At 44.5% G+C, this 21,455-nt stretch overlaps 1 protein-coding gene across 3 annotated transcripts in view; it reads left to right on the top strand.

Annotated features, from left to right (window-relative positions):
* The first annotated feature begins 227 nt into the window (after positions 1–227).
* The window catches only part of NCAPH (non-SMC condensin I complex subunit H), a 29,523-nt gene continuing 8,295 nt past the window's right edge, over positions 228–21,455 (top strand). Inside the window, exons 1-6 of one of the 3 annotated variants that reach the window (XM_088470790.1) lie at positions 228–330; positions 1,537–1,777; positions 2,142–2,232; positions 2,442–2,534; positions 2,608–2,746; positions 3,128–3,240. In XM_088470790.1, coding sequence (XP_088326916.1) covers positions 1,542–1,777; positions 2,142–2,232; positions 2,442–2,534; positions 2,608–2,746; positions 3,128–3,240 — 672 coding nt within the window. In that variant the 5' untranslated portion in view covers positions 228–330; positions 1,537–1,541. The other 2 variants (XM_088470791.1, XM_088470789.1) reach the window with 2 other exon arrangements.

Raw genomic sequence — 21,455 nt, 5'->3', positions numbered from 1 at the left:
TAATATTAAAGTGTGCTGTATAGTTAATCGCAGTCCATTAGAGCTTTAACACATATAAATTCTGGCAGTAGCTATAGTATTATTATTATTATTATCATCATCATTATCACAGCTACGTGGGCACTTGGCCACAACAAAGATGGCGGCACAGGCCTCGCCGTCTCCTCCCATCCGTTCGAACTCTGTTGACGTGCCGCGCCCACCGGCTTCCACAATGCGTCGCCTCAGCGGGGTGCAGCTAGAGGCGGCCGTTACCCCTCTGACGTCATCACGTTTGGAGGTGAGCGCGGAATTTTTGAACACAGTAGCCGGAAATAAAGCGGCGGAGAGGTATGTACTGTGCTGCGGCGGCGGCTGTAGCCGGGGAACGGAGGAGGCAGCACAGGGCCAGGCGTGCTCCCGAGCCTCCTGCTGTATAGATGCATAGACCGGCCGCAGGTAGCTGCTGTGTAGCTTATAACACCAGCAGTGTCTGCCTGCGGGCCGGGCCATGCACTATTCACGTTACATATATATATATATATATAATAACACTTATGTATTACAGAGCAACAATGGTGACTTCTTGATACTTTTAAACCATGTTATTAGGGCAGCTGCAGAGCCATGTAGTGATGACATTGTTACTTGTAAATACTATAAGCTCGAATACGCAGTAATAATGCTGACATCTTAATGCAGTCACATATGTTCATGACCGTTACTACTAAGTTATTTGCATGGAAGACCTTAGATAAAACCGATATATCCCCATCTGTCTGTCTCAGCGACTCCTTACCAGGGAGTCTGGTAATAATAATGTCACAGTCTATGGGCTAAATCCAGTTAGGTCGGTTTGTGTTTGTACCATGGAACTTACACACTTTGCACGAATATTCGCTCCAGAGAAATGCTTAGACACAATGACTCGCGCTACTCATGGGGAGGGTGTGAGAATTAGCTATAGCATGTGAATTACATACATACTAATTAAATACAATTTAAATGCATACTAAGTGACATACTGTACATACAATGTATCAACACTGCTGGAGAGTAGCGATAGGAATATTATCAGCCCTCTATCCCAGTGTAGGTGAGATTCTGCAATATAAAGGTACCTCTGCCTCAAAATGTCAACAAAATCTAAACTTGTTTGGAAACTGTATTTCAAGTAATCTGTAATTCACACTGCAATAAATATAATATAGATGTATGTCCTCTGGGATGATTAGACATTATGGCAGTCGGGTAGCTGAGTACCGAATTATTCTGAAACATTGGACATAGAGGAGACTGGTAATATAGTTCCACAGATAAAGCTTTATATAAAAAGTAAAGACTGCAAATTGTTAGACATGATGGCTAAAGTTCAGAACATGGGATACACTAATCTTTTATCATAGATACATATAATTATATGTGTGTTAGGTTTTATTACGTATGTTAGGTTAGTATACCGCCCGCTCTAAGCTTTGACCAACATGGTACACATAGAACCCCGTTCTATCTATGAATCTACTTTGCTTAATAAATGCAATGTGTTTCTCTTACCAGGCAGCATGCAGACCTCTACTCCTCAGTCAGGGGGGCGCCAAAAGCCATTATCCCCAGTTGGTTCGTATCTGTCTCCAGCCACTAGATCGCAGCCCATCAGCGCGGCAGGTACCCCCACTCTGCAGAACTTCACCAGTAACGATGATGAGTGGGAAAGGAAACAGCGCCGACGATCCAGGGTGATTGACTTGCAGCTCAGTAATGCAGATTCCCCGGCATCCACCATCTCCCCTTCTCAGAGGTAGGTACATACAGAACATGTCCCCACCACTTCTACCTGGAGTACATCCTAAACAACTGCTGTGCGCCCATCAGGAGGCCAGGGTGGTTTATAGTTCTCTTGGCTGCCAGATTTTCTGTATGTTGTTTGTAGAATATACCCTTTACTAATTCCCAGTCATTTAAGTTGCTTTGTCAGCTTGGCCACTGTAATGAAGGCGTACTACTAACTGAAAATAGTTCCATGCCAACAGATTTTAATTTCTGAAACATGGATTATTGGAAGTCCAAATTAAAGGAATTTATTTTATTTTAGAAACCGATCCATGTTGTATGTGTTTTATATGATCATAATGAAGTGATCGCAAAGTCTTGTTTTCTCACAGGTCTGAGGCAATATCGCTCCTGCTGCCCAAACTTAGTAATGCACAGATCTCGGATCATTACTCCACCTGCATCAAGTTGTCCCAGGAGAACGTAAGTACTGTGCCCCTCACAGCCATTACTGACTGCAATATGCATTTATGGGAATGCACAGATCTTAAATGACCACCTACATTTTCCTCAAGAGTGAGTTAACGGTCATCGGTTTTGTGTTTGGGGGAATAACTGCGTAACCACATTTCTATTGCTTAAATCTTCATTGGAAAATAATGCCATTATAAAAGGATCGATATCTCTTACAGAGAATAACCACAAAGAATGCGTTCGGGCTGCACCTGATTGATTACATGGGGGACATTCTCAAGGAGAAAGACAGTGAACTCACTAACTTCAAGGTAAATAACAGTTTCTCTGCTCCCGTAGTCCAACCTCACCTTTGATTTACCAATGTCACACTCTTATGTACAGGTTGCAGCTGGGACACTGGATGCAAGTGCCAAGATTTATGCAGTGCGGGTGGATGCAGTACATGCTGATGTTTACAAAGTATTGGGAGGGCTTGGCAAAGAGTCACAAGGACCAGAGAGAGGAGAAAACCAGGATGTTGGTATGTAATGGTGGCTGGAGGGTGCCCTCACTAACACTGTATGTATGGAGAAAAACTCAACAGATGATTACTGAAATAGAATAATTGTTATTCCCTGTGGCTGAAGGTGATCAGCTAAGGTCTCTGATAAATACAAGGAATAGCGACATTCCTATTATTGGGAAGGGGTGGGGGATACTATGTACAGTGGAAAATCAATTTAATAAAAAAATAGAAACAAAATAACTTTTAAAATGTTATGTGAGTTTTATTGTATATTCAACTTGAATTTTCATCTGTTGCTTTTCTATAGTGATCACTTTGGATAATATTGTATAATACGTTTTTGTCTTCATGCATTTGTGTTTCATATATTTGTCTTTGTTGATGCTCGTTCCACAGAAGATGGAGGCAAAGACCCTGACAATAGGAGGAGGAAAAGACAGCATTCGGTGGAGACAATTGAACAGAATCTTAACAACATCACCTGCTCGGCGACAGACCGCAGCAATCAGGTGAGCCCGTACTGTCGGGAAGGTGCACTTGTTATACACACAAATAAAGAGAAGAGGGTGAGCTTATTTATGATGCATTGGGAGACCAGAGATTTATATGGTGATTTATTCATCCTTTCACTGTCACCATACCAGAGATGATCATTGCTGTCACATTATACTTGTTTCCTATGTTGGAATTTCTGCAGTGTGTGTGTATATATATATATATATATATATTAGATGATACTGGGTTTGCATTTCTAGAATGTCCAGTATTACAGATTTATTAAAGCTTGCAGGTCCGTTCTGGGTGAGATGTGTGTACAAATATCATTTACGCACAGTATGGATAGTAGGAAGAGTGCTTCCTATTGAGTAATTACCTGCTTCAGCCCTGGGTCAGTTATTTTGGTGCTTATACAGATAGACATATGTGGTCATAGTTTATTTACTTAAATAACCATCTCCCTGAGAATTAAGAATTACTGTATTTAAGTTGTTTTGATATCTCAATGAGACTAAATCACTGCGTATTTCTGTGTCACTGTCCTGTGTTCATACACCGCGCTTATAATGCAGAGAGTCATGCTGTGTAGGTAATTATCTCAATATTCTCTGTATCATTAGTTTGGTCAATGTAAAGCTAATGATCCCATATTATGAATATTTAGTGTTGCTGGGGTTTTAATCTTGTCCTGGTTGATACTATCATTGTTGTGCTTTATTCATTAAATGTCTGGATGACCTGGTGTTTGATACATGTATTACTATAAATCTATCTACGTGCACAATTCCATAGTTTTGGATCTTGCATCTGCGGATACCTTACAGGTGCACTATAGATTAATACGGAGATTGTGTGAGCACTAGATACAGATGTGTCCACATTCAACTTACTATCGTGCGCTGCAAGTCATGTGTAACAAAGTGCAAATGCTGAGTGTCTTCATGCGACTTTTTACCTTCAAATGTGTCTTATCCACAAAGTGATGCAAATGGGACACACAAGCAGCTTCTGCTGATTAAAATGATATGCGGCATGTCTGTATTTTGTCTGTGACTGTGGGTGTATCTGCATATGAAATTCAGCTGTGACACTGTAACATAGCATTTTGCAGGCAGATGCACCTGATAAGTCACACAAAAAGATGCTCGGCACTACAGAGTCACGCCACGGCATGGTGCGACTATAAGCGCTGTTTAACACGCAAAGAAGTAAGATGTATGTGGGCACATCTGTAGTCTGCTTATGCTTGGGGTACTAATCTTGCTCGTGTTAATACTTTTAATTGAGAAATGTCTGGATGATCTAGTGTTTGATACAAGTATTACTATTAATCCATGCACATTTAATCAGATATTGTACAGGTACAGTATAGATAAATATAGAGTGCTTGCTACTAAATAGTTGTCTGCTTTTGCTTATCTCCCCTAAATTCTCCCTGTCATTTCTGATCCTGAGAGGTGTATTCAGTTGTAGTTCATGAAACATAATTGCTGTTTATAAAAGTTACATAGTTTCAATGAAGACCTCATTGTGTTCTGTTTATACAGTGTTTCCAATACAGAGAGAAATGCTCCTTGGCAGGAACAGATCTATCGGTCTAATCCAGGGATGGGGAACCCTCAGGCCCATGGGCCATATAAGGCCCCTGGAATCATTTGGTCTGGCCCTCTGAGCTTTTTTCTGCAGGCCTCATCTTGCTAGTAGGGTGCCTAGAATGGCATCCTGCAGTCAGAATCTATGCAGCAGTGCCGCCTGAAGCGTCCTTAGGATGCTTCAGATGGTCACACCGCTGCCCTTACAGTTCCTTGGAGCATCCTCAGGTTGCTCCAGGCATTGCTGTAATCACCTGTGATTGTGGCCACGTCCCCGTCTGACATCACACAGAGGGTGCGTGGTCTCCACCGGGCCCGCAAATACTGTTATATATATCAAAATGGCCCTCGACAGAAAAAAAAAAAAGGTACTACACCCCTGAATTCTAATCTATTCTCTCTATAGGGGCATTCAAGTGTTTTGTGCGCCGGCAGCCACTAGATGGCACCAACATGTTTACAAATTATTCTTTTATGTGCTGCAGTGTTTTTTTCAAAAACAAAGTATGAGTCGTTTGGAGTTTGCTATTAGCTGTTCTATATTTTGTTTCTTTTTTTGAGAACACATTATAACAAACTTGACTGTTCCCACTAACTACAGTTTCCTTATTTCTTGGTCCTTTTTGGGTTTTGATTTATGTTGGTTTTTGGTGTGGCAATTACCATTTATAACAACCTTTGCTATTCACGATTGACTGGATTTTTTTATCTGTTGTAGTTGCACTTGATGTAAAATAATATATATGGCTAGTGTGTTGCTCTCTGGCGGCCACTAGATGGCGTCTGACGGAGCAATTCAATTCCACTTCCATCGGCGCTGACATTTCTACTTGCAGAAATTACCGAAAAATGACCCGTTTAAACGCTCAAACTAATCTTTTGTTGTCCGCCGCAATGTTGAGGCTAATGCTGCTCCTCACCTCTATGGGGGGAATCAAAGTATGTCGTGCGCCAGCGGCCACTAGATGGCGCCTGACGGTAGCTCTATTCCAACGCGCACTGACAGGCCTATTAGCTGGACAGCGCGATACAGGGGACAGCACTATATAGGGAGGCAACTCTATACAAGAGACGCAATACTATACAAGGGACAACACTATACAGAGGACAAGTCTATTAGGTGGACAGCACCATACAAGGAGGCTATACTATACAAGGGACAGCACTATACAGAGGACAGCTATTAGGTGGACATCACCATACAGGGGACAGCGCAATTCAATTGTATTGTTGCTGCGTTTAAATGCGCACAACCCCATGTGCTGACATTTGTACTTGCAGCCCGGCGAGCAGAAATGACCAAAAAGTTACTCCCTTTCATCGCTCACACTGGACTTTTCACGGGCGTGATAATGTCTTTTCATTTTAATGGGCTGCTAACTAGTAAGTGGAATAATCATCTCCCCAATATCATAGCGTGGGGGAAACTTAATAAACCTTCTAAACAATGAAGAAATAGTCCATGACAACCAATGAACTTCTCGCTAGCATTTATCAAGTACAATGACTCCATTAGCCTCTTAGTGGTATATTTACTAAAGTGCGGGTTTTTAGAAATGGAAATGTTGCCCAAAGCAACCAATAAGATTCTTTTTTTTATTTTTTTTATTTGAGTAATTTTTATTATTGCTTTTAAACATACAAGAAAAGACAAAGAAAAATTGCAGATATAGAACTGACTTGAGGCAGATATGGAAAACAAATGTAGCACACGTTGAGTAGAGACATTAGTGTACATATAAGTATATTATCGTTTATATGGCACCACAAGTCTACGCCTTACAAAGTACATAAACAAAAAAAATAACTAACAGTACAATACAAATACAATGGAGAACAAGGACAGGTATAATGTACATTGCTGCATTGGTGACCATAACACCCAAATAAGCAACAGAGCAACCAAGTGTTAGGTGCCCTAGTGGGGAGTAAGAAGTAGAGGAAAATAAAGTAAGGAGAAGCACAAGAGGGTAGAGGGCCCTGCTCGCAAGCGCTTACGTTCTAAAGGGGAGGTGCAGAAAAACAAGCGTGACACAGATGGGGTAGACTGGGAAGAGGGAGCATGGAGAACGGGTTAGGATGAGAGCTGGAAGGCTTTGATGAAGTAGTGGGTCTTGAGAGCCCGTTTTGAAGGATTGGGAAGAGGGAGAGAGTTCCAAAGGTGGGGAGCAGCACGGGCAAAATCTTGGAGAAGGAAGTAATCAGTTGACATTAGAGGCGGTGTGCATTTGCTGAATGGAGAGGGCGGGCAGAAGAGTGAAGCGAGATGAGGTCGGAGATGTAAGCGGGAGAGGAATGTGTAAGGGCTTTGTAAGTGACTGTGAGAACTTTGAATTGGATTCTGAAGGGGAAGGGGAGCCAGTGGAGGGCTTGTAGGAGAGAGGTGACAGATGTAGAGCATTTGGAGAAAAAGATGAGTCAAGCGGCAGCACTGAGGACAGATTGGAGAGGAGAGAGATGAGAGTTGGGTAGGCCAGAAAGGAGGACCTCACAGTAGTCCAATCTGGAGATGACCAGTGAGTGTATTAGGATCTTAGTAGCATTCTTGGTGAGTGGGTCTGATCCTGGAATATTTTGGAGATGGAAACGACAGGACTGTGAGAGATTCTGGATATGTGGTTTGAAGGAGAGGGAGGAGTCCAGGATAACTCCAAGACAGCGCACTTTGGGGCTAGAGGAGATAGTTGTGCCATCAATTGATAGAGAAATAGTGGGAAGTGAGGTTGTGGGAAGATGATCATCTCAGTCTTAGACATATTAAGTTTAAGAAATCGCTGGGACATCCAGGAAGATATAGCAGACAGACAGTTGGAGATACTAGTGAGGAGAGAGGGGGAGGGGTCAGGGGAGGAAAGGGAGATCTGAGTATCATCAGCATAGAGATGATAATGGAGGTCAAAAGAGCTGATGAGTTCACCTATAGAGGATGTATAGAGGGAGAATAAGAGTGGACCAAGAACAGAACCTTTGAGAACATCTACTGTAAGAGGATGAAGAGGAGTCATGAGAGGAGACAGAAGGAGCGGTCAGAGATGTAGGAGGACAGCCAGGAGAGGGCAGTGTCATGTAAACCAAGGCAGTGAAGGATTTTCAGCAGGAGAAGGGTGGTCAGCAGAGTTGCAAGCAGCAGAGAGGTGAAGGAGAATGAGCGGAGAGTAGTGGCCTTTGGAAGCAAGGAGGTCGTTGCTGACTTTTGTGGGGGCAGTTTCAGTGGAGTGGAGAGAACGGAAGCCAGACTGAAAAGGGTCAAGGAGGGAATGGGGGGGAAGAAAAGTGGTAAGGCGGTTGTAAACAGTACTCTCAAGGAGTTTGGAGGCAAAAGGGAGGAGAGAGATTGGCCGGTAGTTGGCGAGAGTGTTAGGATCAAGGGTAGGCTTTTTAAGAATGGAGGAGACAAGGGCATGTTTGAATGCAGAAGGGACAGTGCCAGTTAAGAGGGAGAAATTGAGGAGGTGGGCAAGATGGAACAGGCACAAGGAGAGAGGTAGCGGAGGAGACGTGAAGGGATAGGGTCAAGGGGGGAGGTGGAAGGGGGGGAAGGGGAGGTCAAGATGAGGGCCAAGACTTCCTCTTCATATACAGGGGAGAAAGATGTCAGAGTAGGTAAAATGGAAGGGGAGGGATGATCCGGGAAAGGAGGAGGTGTAGTGCTGGGGGACTGGTGGGATATGATGTCATGACGTATGGAGTAAATTTTAGATGTAAAGTAGGTAGCCACTGCGGTCTGGCTGTGTTGGGGCAGCTCCTCCGGATCCACCTCCTCAGAGGTTTCTGTCAGCCATTTCCTGGCTGAGTCGCAGATCTCACAGGCAGTGCGGAGCCCGGGTCCCTCTCCTCCAACGTGGTCAGTGTATGTAACGCTATAGCCTACCAGACACTGAGTCTGTGTAGTTGAATAGTAGTGCCATTTGTGCAGGTGTATTTATCTCTGCATGTGACTTTATGCAAGCGCTGTCTGTCTGAGTTTCTCTTTTCACTCTGTCAGCCATTTTACTATCCCTGTGCTTTTTTCTCACTGAGCCCTTAGTGTCAGGGTGCAGATTTCTCCTCACAGTTTATTCGTGCTGTGTGGTGGGTCACATATAGGGTACTTAATATCCTTTAAACCATGTCTGGGAGTGAGGATGATATGCCCAGTTTGGCTCCTGTCATGCATAAAATGTGCAGCAGTTTTAGGTGTAGGAGGCATGGTACTGGAGGGGTTATGTCTGAAGTGCTATGCCTATCCAGGTCATTCTGCTGTCTCAGCCACCGTGCAGGAGCCCCCTTGGGCGTGCTTTGTACAGGCATTAACTGCCATTGCGGGACACTTAGCAGCCCCTCCTGTGTTTTCCCTGCTGGGGTTCCCACAGCAGCAGGTTATACCCTCTCAGAGCCTGTTTCATACGCTTTCCACTACGGTGCAGAATCTTACAGATGTGCGGCAGGGGGAAGCACCCCAGATTAGACAGGCTAAAAGAATTTTGCCGTCATCTGTCTACTCAATTTGATGATGGGGTGCTCCCGTATGACTCTTGACTCCGAGCCCTCTGCAAGAGAGGTGAGCCCAAATCTAAGATTTATATCCCAGGTCTGATACAGGCTGTCCGTGCGGTCTTGGTCATAGAGGAGGACGAACCTCCAGCACCTAAGTCCAAACATGCCTATTTCAAGGACGTAAAGGTGACCGCTGCCATATTTCCTTTATCTGATCAGCTGGTAGACCACCTGGAGGTGGCATGGAAATCACCTGGAAAGAGTTACCAGCCGCAAAGACGCCTGGCTTATGCTTATCCTTTTGCTGAGGACTATTTTACAAAATGGGAAACTTCACCAGCGGTGGATTCTCATGTAACACGCTTGGTTAACAGCACGACCCTACCTATGCCTTCCATGTCGTCCCTAAAGGATACTACGGATAGGAAGGTGGAGGTTTGCCTAAAATCCATTTACTCCCTTCCAGGTGCTGCGTGCAGACCAGCCATGGCTATCTGCTGGGTAGCTAGAGCTACAGAATGTTGGGGGAACACCCTTGAAGGGTCCTTGGCCTCGGATGCTACCAGACAGCAGTTGAATCTAATGGGCAACCTTCGAGATTCAGCTACCTATATGAACGAGGCTGCCTTGGATATCAGCCTATTGAATGCTAGGATTTCCACTGCGGCTATTGCTGCTCAACACTCTCTGTGACTACGCTCTTGGAGGGCTGATGCGGACTCCAAGAAGGGCTTCGAGTGTTTACCTTATAATGGTAAAGTTTTGTTTGGTCCTGATTTGGATAAAATTGTGGCTACGTTGGCAGCGGCTAAGTTGGCTTATCTGCCTTCTGCCCCTGCTCCCTCTGGGTCTCGGACCTCGTTCTTTTAGACCTATCTGGCCCCAAGTATAGTTAAAGCTCAGTCCTTCCCCTAGGCAGTCAGTTCCCAAGAAGACTGCCAAACCCAAGAAGCAAGCTTGGAGTGCGAGACGTCCAGCTGCCAAGCCTGACGACAAGCCCTCAGCCTGACGGGACAGGCCTCCCCTTGGGGGATCCCAGGGTGGGAGGCCGACTTTTTCAGTTCACCCAATACTGGTGTCGGACTACCACAGACATCTGGGTAAGAGAAGTGGTCTCTCACGGATGTACCCTCTCCTTCCGCAGAAGACCTCCCCATCAGTTTTTCTGCACAGGCCTTCTGTCAAACAAGGACAAGGCCTTACGGATCCCATCGGCCTATCCTCACTCTCAAGTCCCTGAACAAATTACTCAGGGTACCTCGAGTCAGGATGGAAACCCTACCCTGAATTATACTGGCTATGGAACCTGGGGATTTTATGGTGTCGCAGGATGTTCTGGATGCATACCTAGCGTTCCCGCTAGGCTGTTTAAGCGGGGCGCGGTGCCCTGCCCTCCTTCTGGAGGGCAAAAAGCACCCTGCCCTCCAAGAGGAGGGCAAAAAGCGCCCTTCCCTCACAGCCTGCGGGTGCCGTTCTCACCCGCGGGACGCAGTGTCCCTTGGGTGGACAAACCAAACATGCGGTGACCCGGTCACCGCCGGAGTATAGACGCCGGGCGCATGCGCCCGGCATCTATTCTCCCTTTCGGCAGCGCTTGGGGGCTGCCCGGCATGTCCGTAAGCGCCGGGCACGCCCCCAAGTATTACGAAAAGGGGATGCATCTTGTAGACACGCCCCCTTTTCATGACCACGCCCCCTTTTCAGGCGTGCGCCAAAGGCGCGCGCACAAGGTTGCCCTCTCTACCTCCGGCGCCCTGCCTGCCACCAGAGCTAGAGTGAACACTACATACCTGCATATTCCAATTGCTTCAGCTCACCAGCTCTACTGCACCTCTGGTGTTTACCAAGATTATGGCGGTAATGGCAGCCCATCTGCAGCTGCAGGGGGTTCGCCTGCTACCATATCTGGACGACCTCTTACTGTCGGCAGAGTTTCCAGAGGTACTTCAACACCACCTGCATCTGACAATATCTGTGTTATAGGTGCATGGGTGGTTGATCAATTGGAAGAAGTCCTCCCTGATCCCTTCTTAAAGGATGCTCCATCTGGGACTCTGTTGGATTCACAACAGCAGAGGATTTTTCTGACTGCGGAAAAGATCTCCACTTTGCAGATGCATCCACAGTCGCAGAGTGTCCGTTCACTCAGCAATGCAGTTGCTGGGCTCCATGGTGTCGACTTTCGACATGGTGGAATATGCCCAGTTTCATTCCCGGCCTCTACAGAAACAAATCCTCTCCAGACGGAACGGATTACCCCGTAGAATGAAGGCACAAACGATGGTACTCTCTCTCCGGAGGTGCGTCTGTCTCTTGCTTGGTGGCTGCAGACGGGCCACCTCACCAGGGGGCACCCCTTTTGCATTCTGGACTGGGTCCTCCTGACAACGGACGCCAGTCTCCGGGGTTGGGGAGCAGTGACAGGTCCACACTCCTTTCAGGGATGGTGGACAGCAGAGAAGTCTGCCCTGCCAATCAACATATTGTTCAGGGCCCTGCAACAAGCCAGACTCGTACTTCACGGAAAGCCCGTGCAAATTCATTCTGATATGGGCTTAAAGGTCATCTTCCAGCCACATCGGCAGTGTTCATTCCAGGAGTTCTCAATTGTGAAGTGGACTTCCTCGACGTGCATCTTGGGGAATGGTCTCTTCACCAAGACGTGTTTCAGCTCCTAGTGGACAGGTGGGGCCTTCCGGATTTAGACCTCATGGCCTCCCGACATAATCACAAACTGCCGGTGTACGGGTCCAGGACAAGAGACGCCGAGGCTCTCTTGGTAGACACTCTGTCAGTCAAGTGGATCTTCCAGTTTGTGTACCTGTTTCCTCCGATCTCCCTTCTTCCTCGAGTACTTTGGAAGTTTAAACAAGAAGGGGCACTGTCCCGCTGGTGGCTCCAGCGTGGCCCAGATGTCACTAGTACTCAGATCTTCAGAGTCTCTCCATAGACAATTCAGTGCTGTTGCCTCAACGTCCGGACCTGTTGTCTCAAGGTCCTTGCCTTTACCCAGACCTGGGTCGTCTGTCTTTGACGGCGTGGCTCTTGAGACATCCCTCCTAAGGTCCAAAGGTTTTTGTGGCTCTGTGGTTAACACCATGCTCAGAGCGCGCACACCTACTTTCAATAGTGCCATCCCAAAGGTTACGACCCCAAGGTATTTCGGATATCCAGAGTTTTGGCTTTCCTGCAGGCGGGTTTGGATCTTGGTCTCTGCCTTGCCTCACTGAAGGGGCATGTCTCTACTCTTCAGTTTGGTTCCAGCAACGGATTGCTCCTTTTCCTGATAGCCTCACTTTCCTACAGGGTGTTCTTCGCATTCAGCCTACCTTTATACCTCCTGTGGTACCTTGGGATTTGGCTGTTGTCCTTAGGGCCCTCCATTTGAACACCTGGACTCAGTGGATCTGAAATGGCTTACAGCTAAGACTGTGTTTTGTTTTTTTTGTTTTTTTTCTTTTGACTATTGCTTCCGCCAGAAGAGTGTCAGACTTAGGGGCTCTCTCTTGCCGTTTCCCATTTCTTGTCTTTCACTAGGACATGGCGGTGCTTCGGACTCACCCTGGGTTCCTTCCTAAGGTGGTTTCTAGTTTCCACATAAATTAGGAAATTATTGTAACAGCCTTTAATTCTCCGGGCCTCTCGGCGGGTGAGGGCTCATTGGATGTGGTACATGCCCTCAGGATTTATGTGGACCTTACCAGTTCCCTTCGGAAGTCCGACTCCTTATTTGTCCTCTACGGCTTTCACAAGAAGGGAGGGCCAGCCAATAAACAAACTTTGGCTAGATGGCTTCTCATGACTATCTCTGAGGCTTACATTCATGAGGGCCTTCAAGTGCCGCCCTCTGTTACTGCTCATTCTACTCGGTCTGTGGGTCCTTCGTTGGGCAGCTCGCCGTGGCGCCTTGGCTGTTCAGCTTTGTAAGGCGGCCACGTGGTCTTCTGTCCAGACCTTTCTGAGGTATTATGCATTCAATACCTTTGCCTCTCAGGATGCTTCCTTTGGGCGGCGGATTCTCCTCTCTGCACATTAGCGTCCCCACCCTTGATGGTACTGCTTTGGGACAGCCCCAAGGTTACCCTGTGTACCCCTATGGACACTGAAGTAGAAAATGAGAGAGATGGTAAGAACTTACCTTTATTATCTCTTTCAACAAAGTCCATAGGGTCCACAGGGCACCGACCCTGATGCACCTGTGCTTCAGTTGGGCTTCGCTCTGGTCAACGTATTTCCGTCTCCTCCTGTGTGAGAGTGTGATTGAGTGTTCCAGACTTTCTTCTCCCTCTTTTATCCTCCTCCGGCCTTTGGCTTGCTACGAAACTGAGGTGCCTCTGGCCCGGTGGCGGGGTATAGAGGGAGACCCGAGTGCGTCCTGGGAGAAAAATTTACTGCGTAAGGTGCTCGGATGACTCGACATCACCTATACTCCAAGGTCATCCTGTGGACCCTATGGACTTCATAGAAAGAGAGATAACAAAGGTAAGTTCTTACCATATCTTTCATTTTTTAACAGAATATAGGCAGGAGAGCCATCCGAACCCCCCCTTCTCCTAGCTACTTCAGGCCACGCAACCAAACAATCAAATTCTACCTATTATCTTTTAGAAGGTGCTGGTTAAATGTTAAGTAGGAGCTGATAGGTTGCTATAGGCAACATCTCCACTTCTATAAACCCACACTTTAGTAAATATACCCCTCAGTCTCAGTGAGTGTACTGTAGTAAGAGATTATGTACTTTTTTTGTAGTATTACAGTGCTTTGTTATAGTGAGTTTGCTTGTTCTATGCATAGGTATAACTGACAGTTAGTGTTTACTTCAGTTCGTGACTACAAATTTAAATGGAATAATTTTTTTAAAAAGGTTTTTGGTTTCTTTTTTTTTTTTAACATCATATTGCAGCTAGTGCTGTTCAGACTCTAACTTCAGTAGTCTTAGTCCCTTTCCCAGTGCATCAAGAAATGACCGGTTTTGGAACTACGAAAAGATTTTAAAAGGAGCCTGACTGATCAGTGCAATCCATCCTCAATCTGAAATCTCTGAACATCTACCTATACAAGTTCAAGATGAAATCTCTGCATTTAGTGACATTAAGCATGGAGCAGCTGGAGTTCCTGGTGTTCATTGACATCAAGGATGCATATTTTTACATTTCCATCTGGGAACCCCATCAATCCCTTTTGGTTCGCACTTCGGCACAACCATTGTCATTTCAGGGCCTTGCCCTTTGTCTTTTCAACAAGCCCGCGAGTCCTTTTGAAGATTATGGCTGAGATCCATGTGAGTCACCACCGTCCCCGTACTTAGATGACCTCCTGTTCAAAGCTCATTCAGAGTCCTTCAATCTCAGGTCAGGCTAACACATCTGTGTACTGATTTCTCATGGTTGGGTCATCAGTTTTGCAAAGTCCAACCTTGTTGAATACAAGGGGATGCTTTTTCTGGCCTTTTGGGAGGGTTTTTATATCCCGGGACAAAATTATTTCCATCCAATCCATGATTCGATTGGTTTTGAGAGAGAACACTTTTTCGTTCATCTGTGCATGCGGATGTTGGGAGAACTAGTCGGTCCAGTTTGGACTTCCAGGTGGATCTGGTTTTCAAGTGGAACAGATCACATTTCACATGACCCAAAGCAATGCATCTTTTCCAACGGGCTTGACTTTCCCTACCCTGGTGGCTGGATGTGAGACATCTCAACAGGGGCCAACCCTTCACAATCTGGGACTGGAGTCTGCTGACCATGGATGCAATTCTCAGAGGGTGGGGTACGGTTGTTCAGCAATACCTTATCCCAGGACTTTGTAAATAAAGGACTCTCCCCATTAACGTCCCAGATCTCAGGGCGATTTGCATTTGGAATCAGTTGCTGTCGACTCTCAATATGAGATCCAAAGAGCTGTCACTATCAGTGAAGCAAGCCATCATTAGGCTGAAAAATCAAAACAAACCCATCAGAGAGATAGCAAAAACATTAGGTGTGGCCAAATCAACTGTTTGGAACATTCTTAAAAGAAAAAACGCACCGGAGAGAACAGCAACACCAAAAGACCCGGAAGACCACGGAAAACAACTGTGGTGGATGACAAAAGAATTATTTCCCTGGTGAAGAAAAACCCCTTCACAACAGTTGGCCAAATCAAGAACACTCTCCAGGAGGTAGATGTATATGTGTCAAAGTCAACAATCAAGAGAACACTTCACAAGAGTGAATATAGAGGGTTCACCACAAGATGCAAACCATTGGTGTGCCACAAAAACAGGAAGACCAGATTAGAGTTTGCCAAACAACATCTAAAAAAGCCATTACAGTTCTGGAACAACATCCTATGGACAGATGAGACAAAGATCAACTTGTACCAGAGTGATAGGAAGAGAAGAGTATGGAGAAGGAAAGGAACTGCTCATGATCCAAAACATGCCACCTCATCATTGAAGCATGGTGGTGGTAGTGTCATGGCGCGGGCATGTATGGCTGCCAATGGAACTGGTTCCCTTGTATTTATTGATGATGTGACTGCTGACAAAAGCAGCAGAATGACTTCTGAAGTGTTTCGGGCAATATTATATACTCCTATTCAGTCAAATGCTTCAGAACTCATTGGACGGCGCTTCACAGTGCAGATGGACAATGACCCGAAGCATACTGCAAAAGCAACCAAAGAGTTTTTTAAGGCTAAAAAGTGGAATGTTATGCAATGGCCAAGTCAATCCCCTGACCTGAATCCGATTGAGCATGCATTTCACTTGATGAAGACAAAACTGAAGGGAAAATGCCCCAAGAACAAGCAGGAACTGAAGACATTTGCAGTAGAGGCCTGGCAGAGCATCACCAGGGATGAAACCCAGCGTCTGGTGATGTCTATGCGTTCCAGACTTCAGGCTGTAATTGCCTGCAAAGGATTTGCAACAAAGTATTATAAAGTGAAAGTTAGATTTAGGATTGTTTAGTTTGTCCCATTACTTTTGGCCCCTTAAAAAGTGGAAGGCACATATAGAAACCGTTGTAATTCCTACATCGTTCACCTGATTTGGATGTAATTACCCTCAAATTAAATCTGAAAGTCTGCAGTTAAAGCACATCTTGTTTGCTTCATTTCAAAGCCATTGTGGTCGTGAATAGAGGCCAAAATATGAAAATTCTGTCAATGTCCCAATATTTATGGACCTGACTGTATGTGTATATATGTGTGCATATATATATATATATATATATATATATGTGTGTATGTATATGTGTGTGTATGTATGTAAATATGTGTGTGTGTGTATATATATATTATATATATATATATATATATATATATATATATATATATATAATTTATTTATATTTATTTATTACACATACAGGTGGAGAATTTCCCATATCCTAAATGCTCGGAACCAGGTGCATGTCGGATATGGAATGTTTTCAGCATTTAGAATACCTTGGAGTACGGCGGCGTAGGTGGGTGTCCGGTGTCCAGCTTGCGTTGTGGGGGTTCAGCGGCATCCATGGAAGGGTGCGGGGGTCCAGCGGTGTTCGCGACTGGGTACAAGGGGGTTCGGCAGGGGTGTGGGAGGGTCCAGTGGCGTCAACAGCTGTCAATGGCCATCATTACAGTATACCATAAAATTTGCTATTTTTATGGTATATGGTGTTTAAAATAAAAACAATTGCATTGGAATAGTTTTAAAAAGTTGTTCTTGACCTAATGCAATCATAAAAAAAAGACAATTTCGGAGCGATTTTTGGAAAAACAATTTGTCAGTTAAGTGGTCAGTCATTTGATGCTTTATAGCAGATGAAATAACAGCAGTATCTTACTCCTCGTATTGAGCAGTTCTTTTAAACCATACTTTTTCTTTTGTCAATTCCTTGACCTATATACCACCATATGATATAGGTCTGCTTATTTTCCCAAAAGATACTTTACTTCTCACGATCTATTTATATTTTCGCCCTTAATGAACACTACGGTGAGTCACACTGAGTGGACATTCTCTGGATTTTATTGGATTATCTGAAAGAATTTATTCATGACCAGGATATGTGAGGATTATCCAGATATTTCATTATCCAGTGTGATATTTTTAATGTATGTTTTGTTTGTCTATATATGGTGTTTTGTCTAAGTGTTTTATATTGGTTGAATATTACATTTAAATATTATTTTTAACAGATTTAAATAAGTTTGTGCCCCTTCCCCCTATTTCTATACTGTAATCGAACTCTAGGGGAGCACCGCCAAATTTACTTGTTGATGGCATATATTCAATTAATTTACTCATTTTTGATGTAATACTTGTGATTCTTTGCCATACAACCTGAGAATTTCACTATAAATATGTCAATTTAAAAGCCTGTGCGGAGACACACTTCCTGTATCGACTACTAGAGTATGTATACTTACCTGACCCCTGTCTGGATGCCACGGTCGGTATTTTGACAAGAGGCATCCTGACAGCCGGCATTACATACCAATTCCGTTGCAGGGCACAGGCTCAGTTTGTATATTTTAACATGATGTGCCTAAATGTATATATAAAATGTATGTATTTTAAAAGTAAATTGCACTTACCTTTTGTTTCCTTGGAAGTCTTAGGGGATCCAGGCCTCTGGGTTGGCTGCTGGATCCCCCAGTCTCTTCCAGGGAAACAGACTGCACTCCTATGCAGTCTCATGCCCGAAAGTGGTATGAGGAGATGCATTGGAAGCTGGCCAATGCAGCCAGCTTCATATTTTCAGGGAGCTCCGAAGAGCTTCCTCTCCATGGCCAGGAAACCCTGCCTGGGGACCTTGGTTGCCCATCTCTGGAGCTCAGATTTAGGCCAGAGGTAGCAGGCTTGGTCCCTTAGCAGATTCCAGGAAGTACGTTTTTTGGGGGGGTTTTTTTGGAGGGAAGAATTTTTGGATTCCAGACGTGATGGAGCCAGGGGCTTCGCCGAGCTCTGCAGGTGGGCTCAGGCACAGGCGAGTGACCACTCCCCACTGTCCATAGGTGACAATGTTAAAGGTGGGCATGCAAGGCACATGCACACAAGTTGATTGGTTAAAAACCACAGGGCAGACTTACCCCCTGTGGTTATGTGTGGAGTGACATAACAGAAGGCCTGTGAGCCTGGTTATGTGTATATCTTTTTTGATATCAAGAACTGCTGTAACATCTTTGTATGCTGTGATACACCCAAGGGGAGGAGTCTTTTTTTTTTTTTTTTTTTTTAAGACTAATTGAGCAATAAACATCTTTACAACGACCGCATCTAAATCCTGTGACAACAGAATTGCGCCAAACGCTATTCTGTTCTCCGGCTGTTCTGGATTGAGCCCAGTGTCTCCAAGCTCAAGCCCTCTGCCAGCTACCGTGCAGAGCCTGGTCCATTGTGAGTGATCAGGGAGATTCAGCCAACACAAATCGGGAGGTGTGGGTGCAGCTCGTCAACACTTACACAGCAGTAAGTGGTTCCAGGACCGGTTGAAGGACCTGGTGGTGGCAGCAGCAACGTTACACACCCACTGTGCAGTGGGTGGGGTCAGTAACAGGTGGTTACTGACTGTAAGTGGGAATCCCAGATACCCCAAGATCCAGTGGGGGTCAAGCCTAATCGGTGAACATGTGATCCATTTGGTCACACCATCTTTATTTTTGGGGTCGACAATTGGGAGTTCAATTACCTCAGCTGTGTTCTCCACCTAATGAGTGGTCCCTTCACCCAACTGATTGTTGTCAGGTAGGGTTGGATGAACTACAAAGTGGATTGTATTTTTTGTTTGTTTTTTTGCTTGAGAGCAAAGTTACAAAAAATTACAGCTAAAAAGATTAACCCAATTTCTGCACCCAAGCAACAATTATTGCTGTTTTATGTCTAACTTTAAGCCCTTAGAATGAATAAATCCTATAAATTATAGGAAACTGAGATGTGGCAGGACTCTCTAGCTAGTATGGTGTCTAAAAACTCAATAAAACTTGTTGGGTTGGGTTACATTGAATGACCCAGTTGTTGTTCGTTCATTCTTTGGTTAATATAAAGGCATTCTTGCTGTTCACATGATATTAACGATAGGCTAAATGAATGACTGTATGGTCCGGTAGTTGGCACAAATATACAGGTCTAGAATGCTGTGTATAAACAGAACACGATGGTTTGTTGAAACTATGTAACTGTAGTAAAAATAGCAATTATGTTTCATGGGAACAGTGGCGTCACTAGTGGGTGCGGGGGGCACTAGGTGACATCAACTGAGGGGATTACACCAAAATAGAGCTGCAGTAATGAATGAAGCCCACTTGAGCGTGTCATCCCTTCCACACACGCCTGTGTTTGAAGAGGCTGGGGATTTCCCAGCAGCTCCCGAAAAGATGGGCAAGGCCCCATTGTGACGACACCGGGACGTGTCACGCCCCTGAAATGGGACATACCAGGAGGCATGGCCTCGTGCACGCGAAAGGTCAGGAGACCCTGTATAATATAGATGCTACACAAATTCCAATATAGGAAAAGCATATAAGGTACCAGCGATGATGATCTTTTCAACACTTATAATTTATCTCTATACACACTCTTTAATATTTAGCTAAAGACTAGACAATAGGTTTTTCTTCACACCTTTTACATTAAAACTAGTTTGGTATTAATATAAGAGATTATCTGTTGTGTGGTGAATATCTAAGGTATTGTATATGACTATATAAATCTCTGGTGTCTCAGTGACCCATCAAAAAAATCATCTTTTTCTATTTATTTTTGGGTGTTGCAATGTATTCCTGAGTGTGAGTCTGCACCCCAAATACTTTTGTCTCTCACTAGGATCCAATCTGATATATATGCAAAATAGAGACCAAAACCCATAAAGAAAAATATGAATGTAACAATTTGTACAACTGTTCAAGGCACCCTTTATATAAGTCAGTGGTACCAGAACTACATAGCAACAAGACGCCACTATGGCTTTGGTGTCTTGGCAGCTTTAACACATCTTGGGAACCATCACTCTCATTGCTTTATACATTTTCATTAAAGATAAGTGCTTCCCAACCCCATTAGTATTCCCTAGTTGTCATTGGGGAATCTAGTCAAGGACAATTTTGTTCAAGTTCAAATCAATCAAAACTGCCATAATGAAATGGCATATTCATTAATAAAGTAAATTAGTAATCTTATTACGAAGTCAAGTGAATTAGGTCATTTTATTTTAGTTCCCTTGTTTTGCTTTAGAAATCTCTACATGCTTCCTTTTCATTGTGTGCATTATGTGTTGAAACCCCAATGGGAAACCTCTGTTAAATAAATTTTTTAATTAGTCAGCGCTAGACTACCTGCACTGCTTCCCACTAAGATGAGGCAATGCGTGTGGCGTACCCATGCTTGAGGGGATACCATCATTAGTCTAGACAAGCTGAGCCTTATACATCATAGCAGCCTGCAGTGTTCACCTGTCATAATGGGCTGAAGCCTCTATGTTGGGGAGGACCACATGGGAAAAAACAACAAAAAATGCATCCTCACCCAACCCCGAAGACTCTCAACAACTATGCTGAAATTATTTGGTGCTCTTCCAGGCACCCCTGTGCTGAAGTAATGTTGATGATTCAGGATCCCTTTACCACTACACTGGTCTGAGTATAGTATAACCAGGGTCCCTAAGATCTCTGCCTTTTCTCCAAATATTGAATGACTATGACTTATAGAGGCTCCAGTTAGAAGCAAGTCATCTCAGAAATGAGCATATAAATCTGGAGTTGTGCTAATACGGCTTTGGTTCTGCACTCTGTAGTCAGGGCTTATAATTGTCTGAAACACCGTTCACTGAAGGTTTAGTTAGTTGCTCTGGGCACCTGCTACACAAGGTCCACAATCTCTGAAATTACTGGATGAGATTTCAAGGTTACTACAAGAATGGTCCCATTCTGCCCAGTTTATATCCTCCATGACATCTTACCTGGGTATTGTCCAGTTTATATTGGTAGCCATGATTTGAGTCAATGCAAAAATGCTTTTTTTAAAATAAAATTCTTCACTATGAAGGTAGAGTTCCTATCGGCAGTGACATCTGCTCATAGACCAGGTCTGAATCCTCCGCTCTGACAGCCCTGTTGTATTCTGGTGGATTGATTTTGTTCTCCCGCAGTAAACCATTCTTCCTCCATAAAGTTTTTGAAGATTAGGATTCCCT

The sequence above is a fragment of the Taudactylus pleione genome, unplaced genomic scaffold, assembly GCF_031769625.1.
Source record: "Taudactylus pleione unplaced genomic scaffold, aTauple2 ptg000105l, whole genome shotgun sequence".
In the NCBI taxonomy this organism is placed as follows: Eukaryota; Metazoa; Chordata; class Amphibia; order Anura; family Myobatrachidae; genus Taudactylus; species Taudactylus pleione.
The sequence above is the reverse complement of the archived record's forward strand: the minus strand, read 5'-3'. Positions and strand labels throughout refer to the sequence as shown.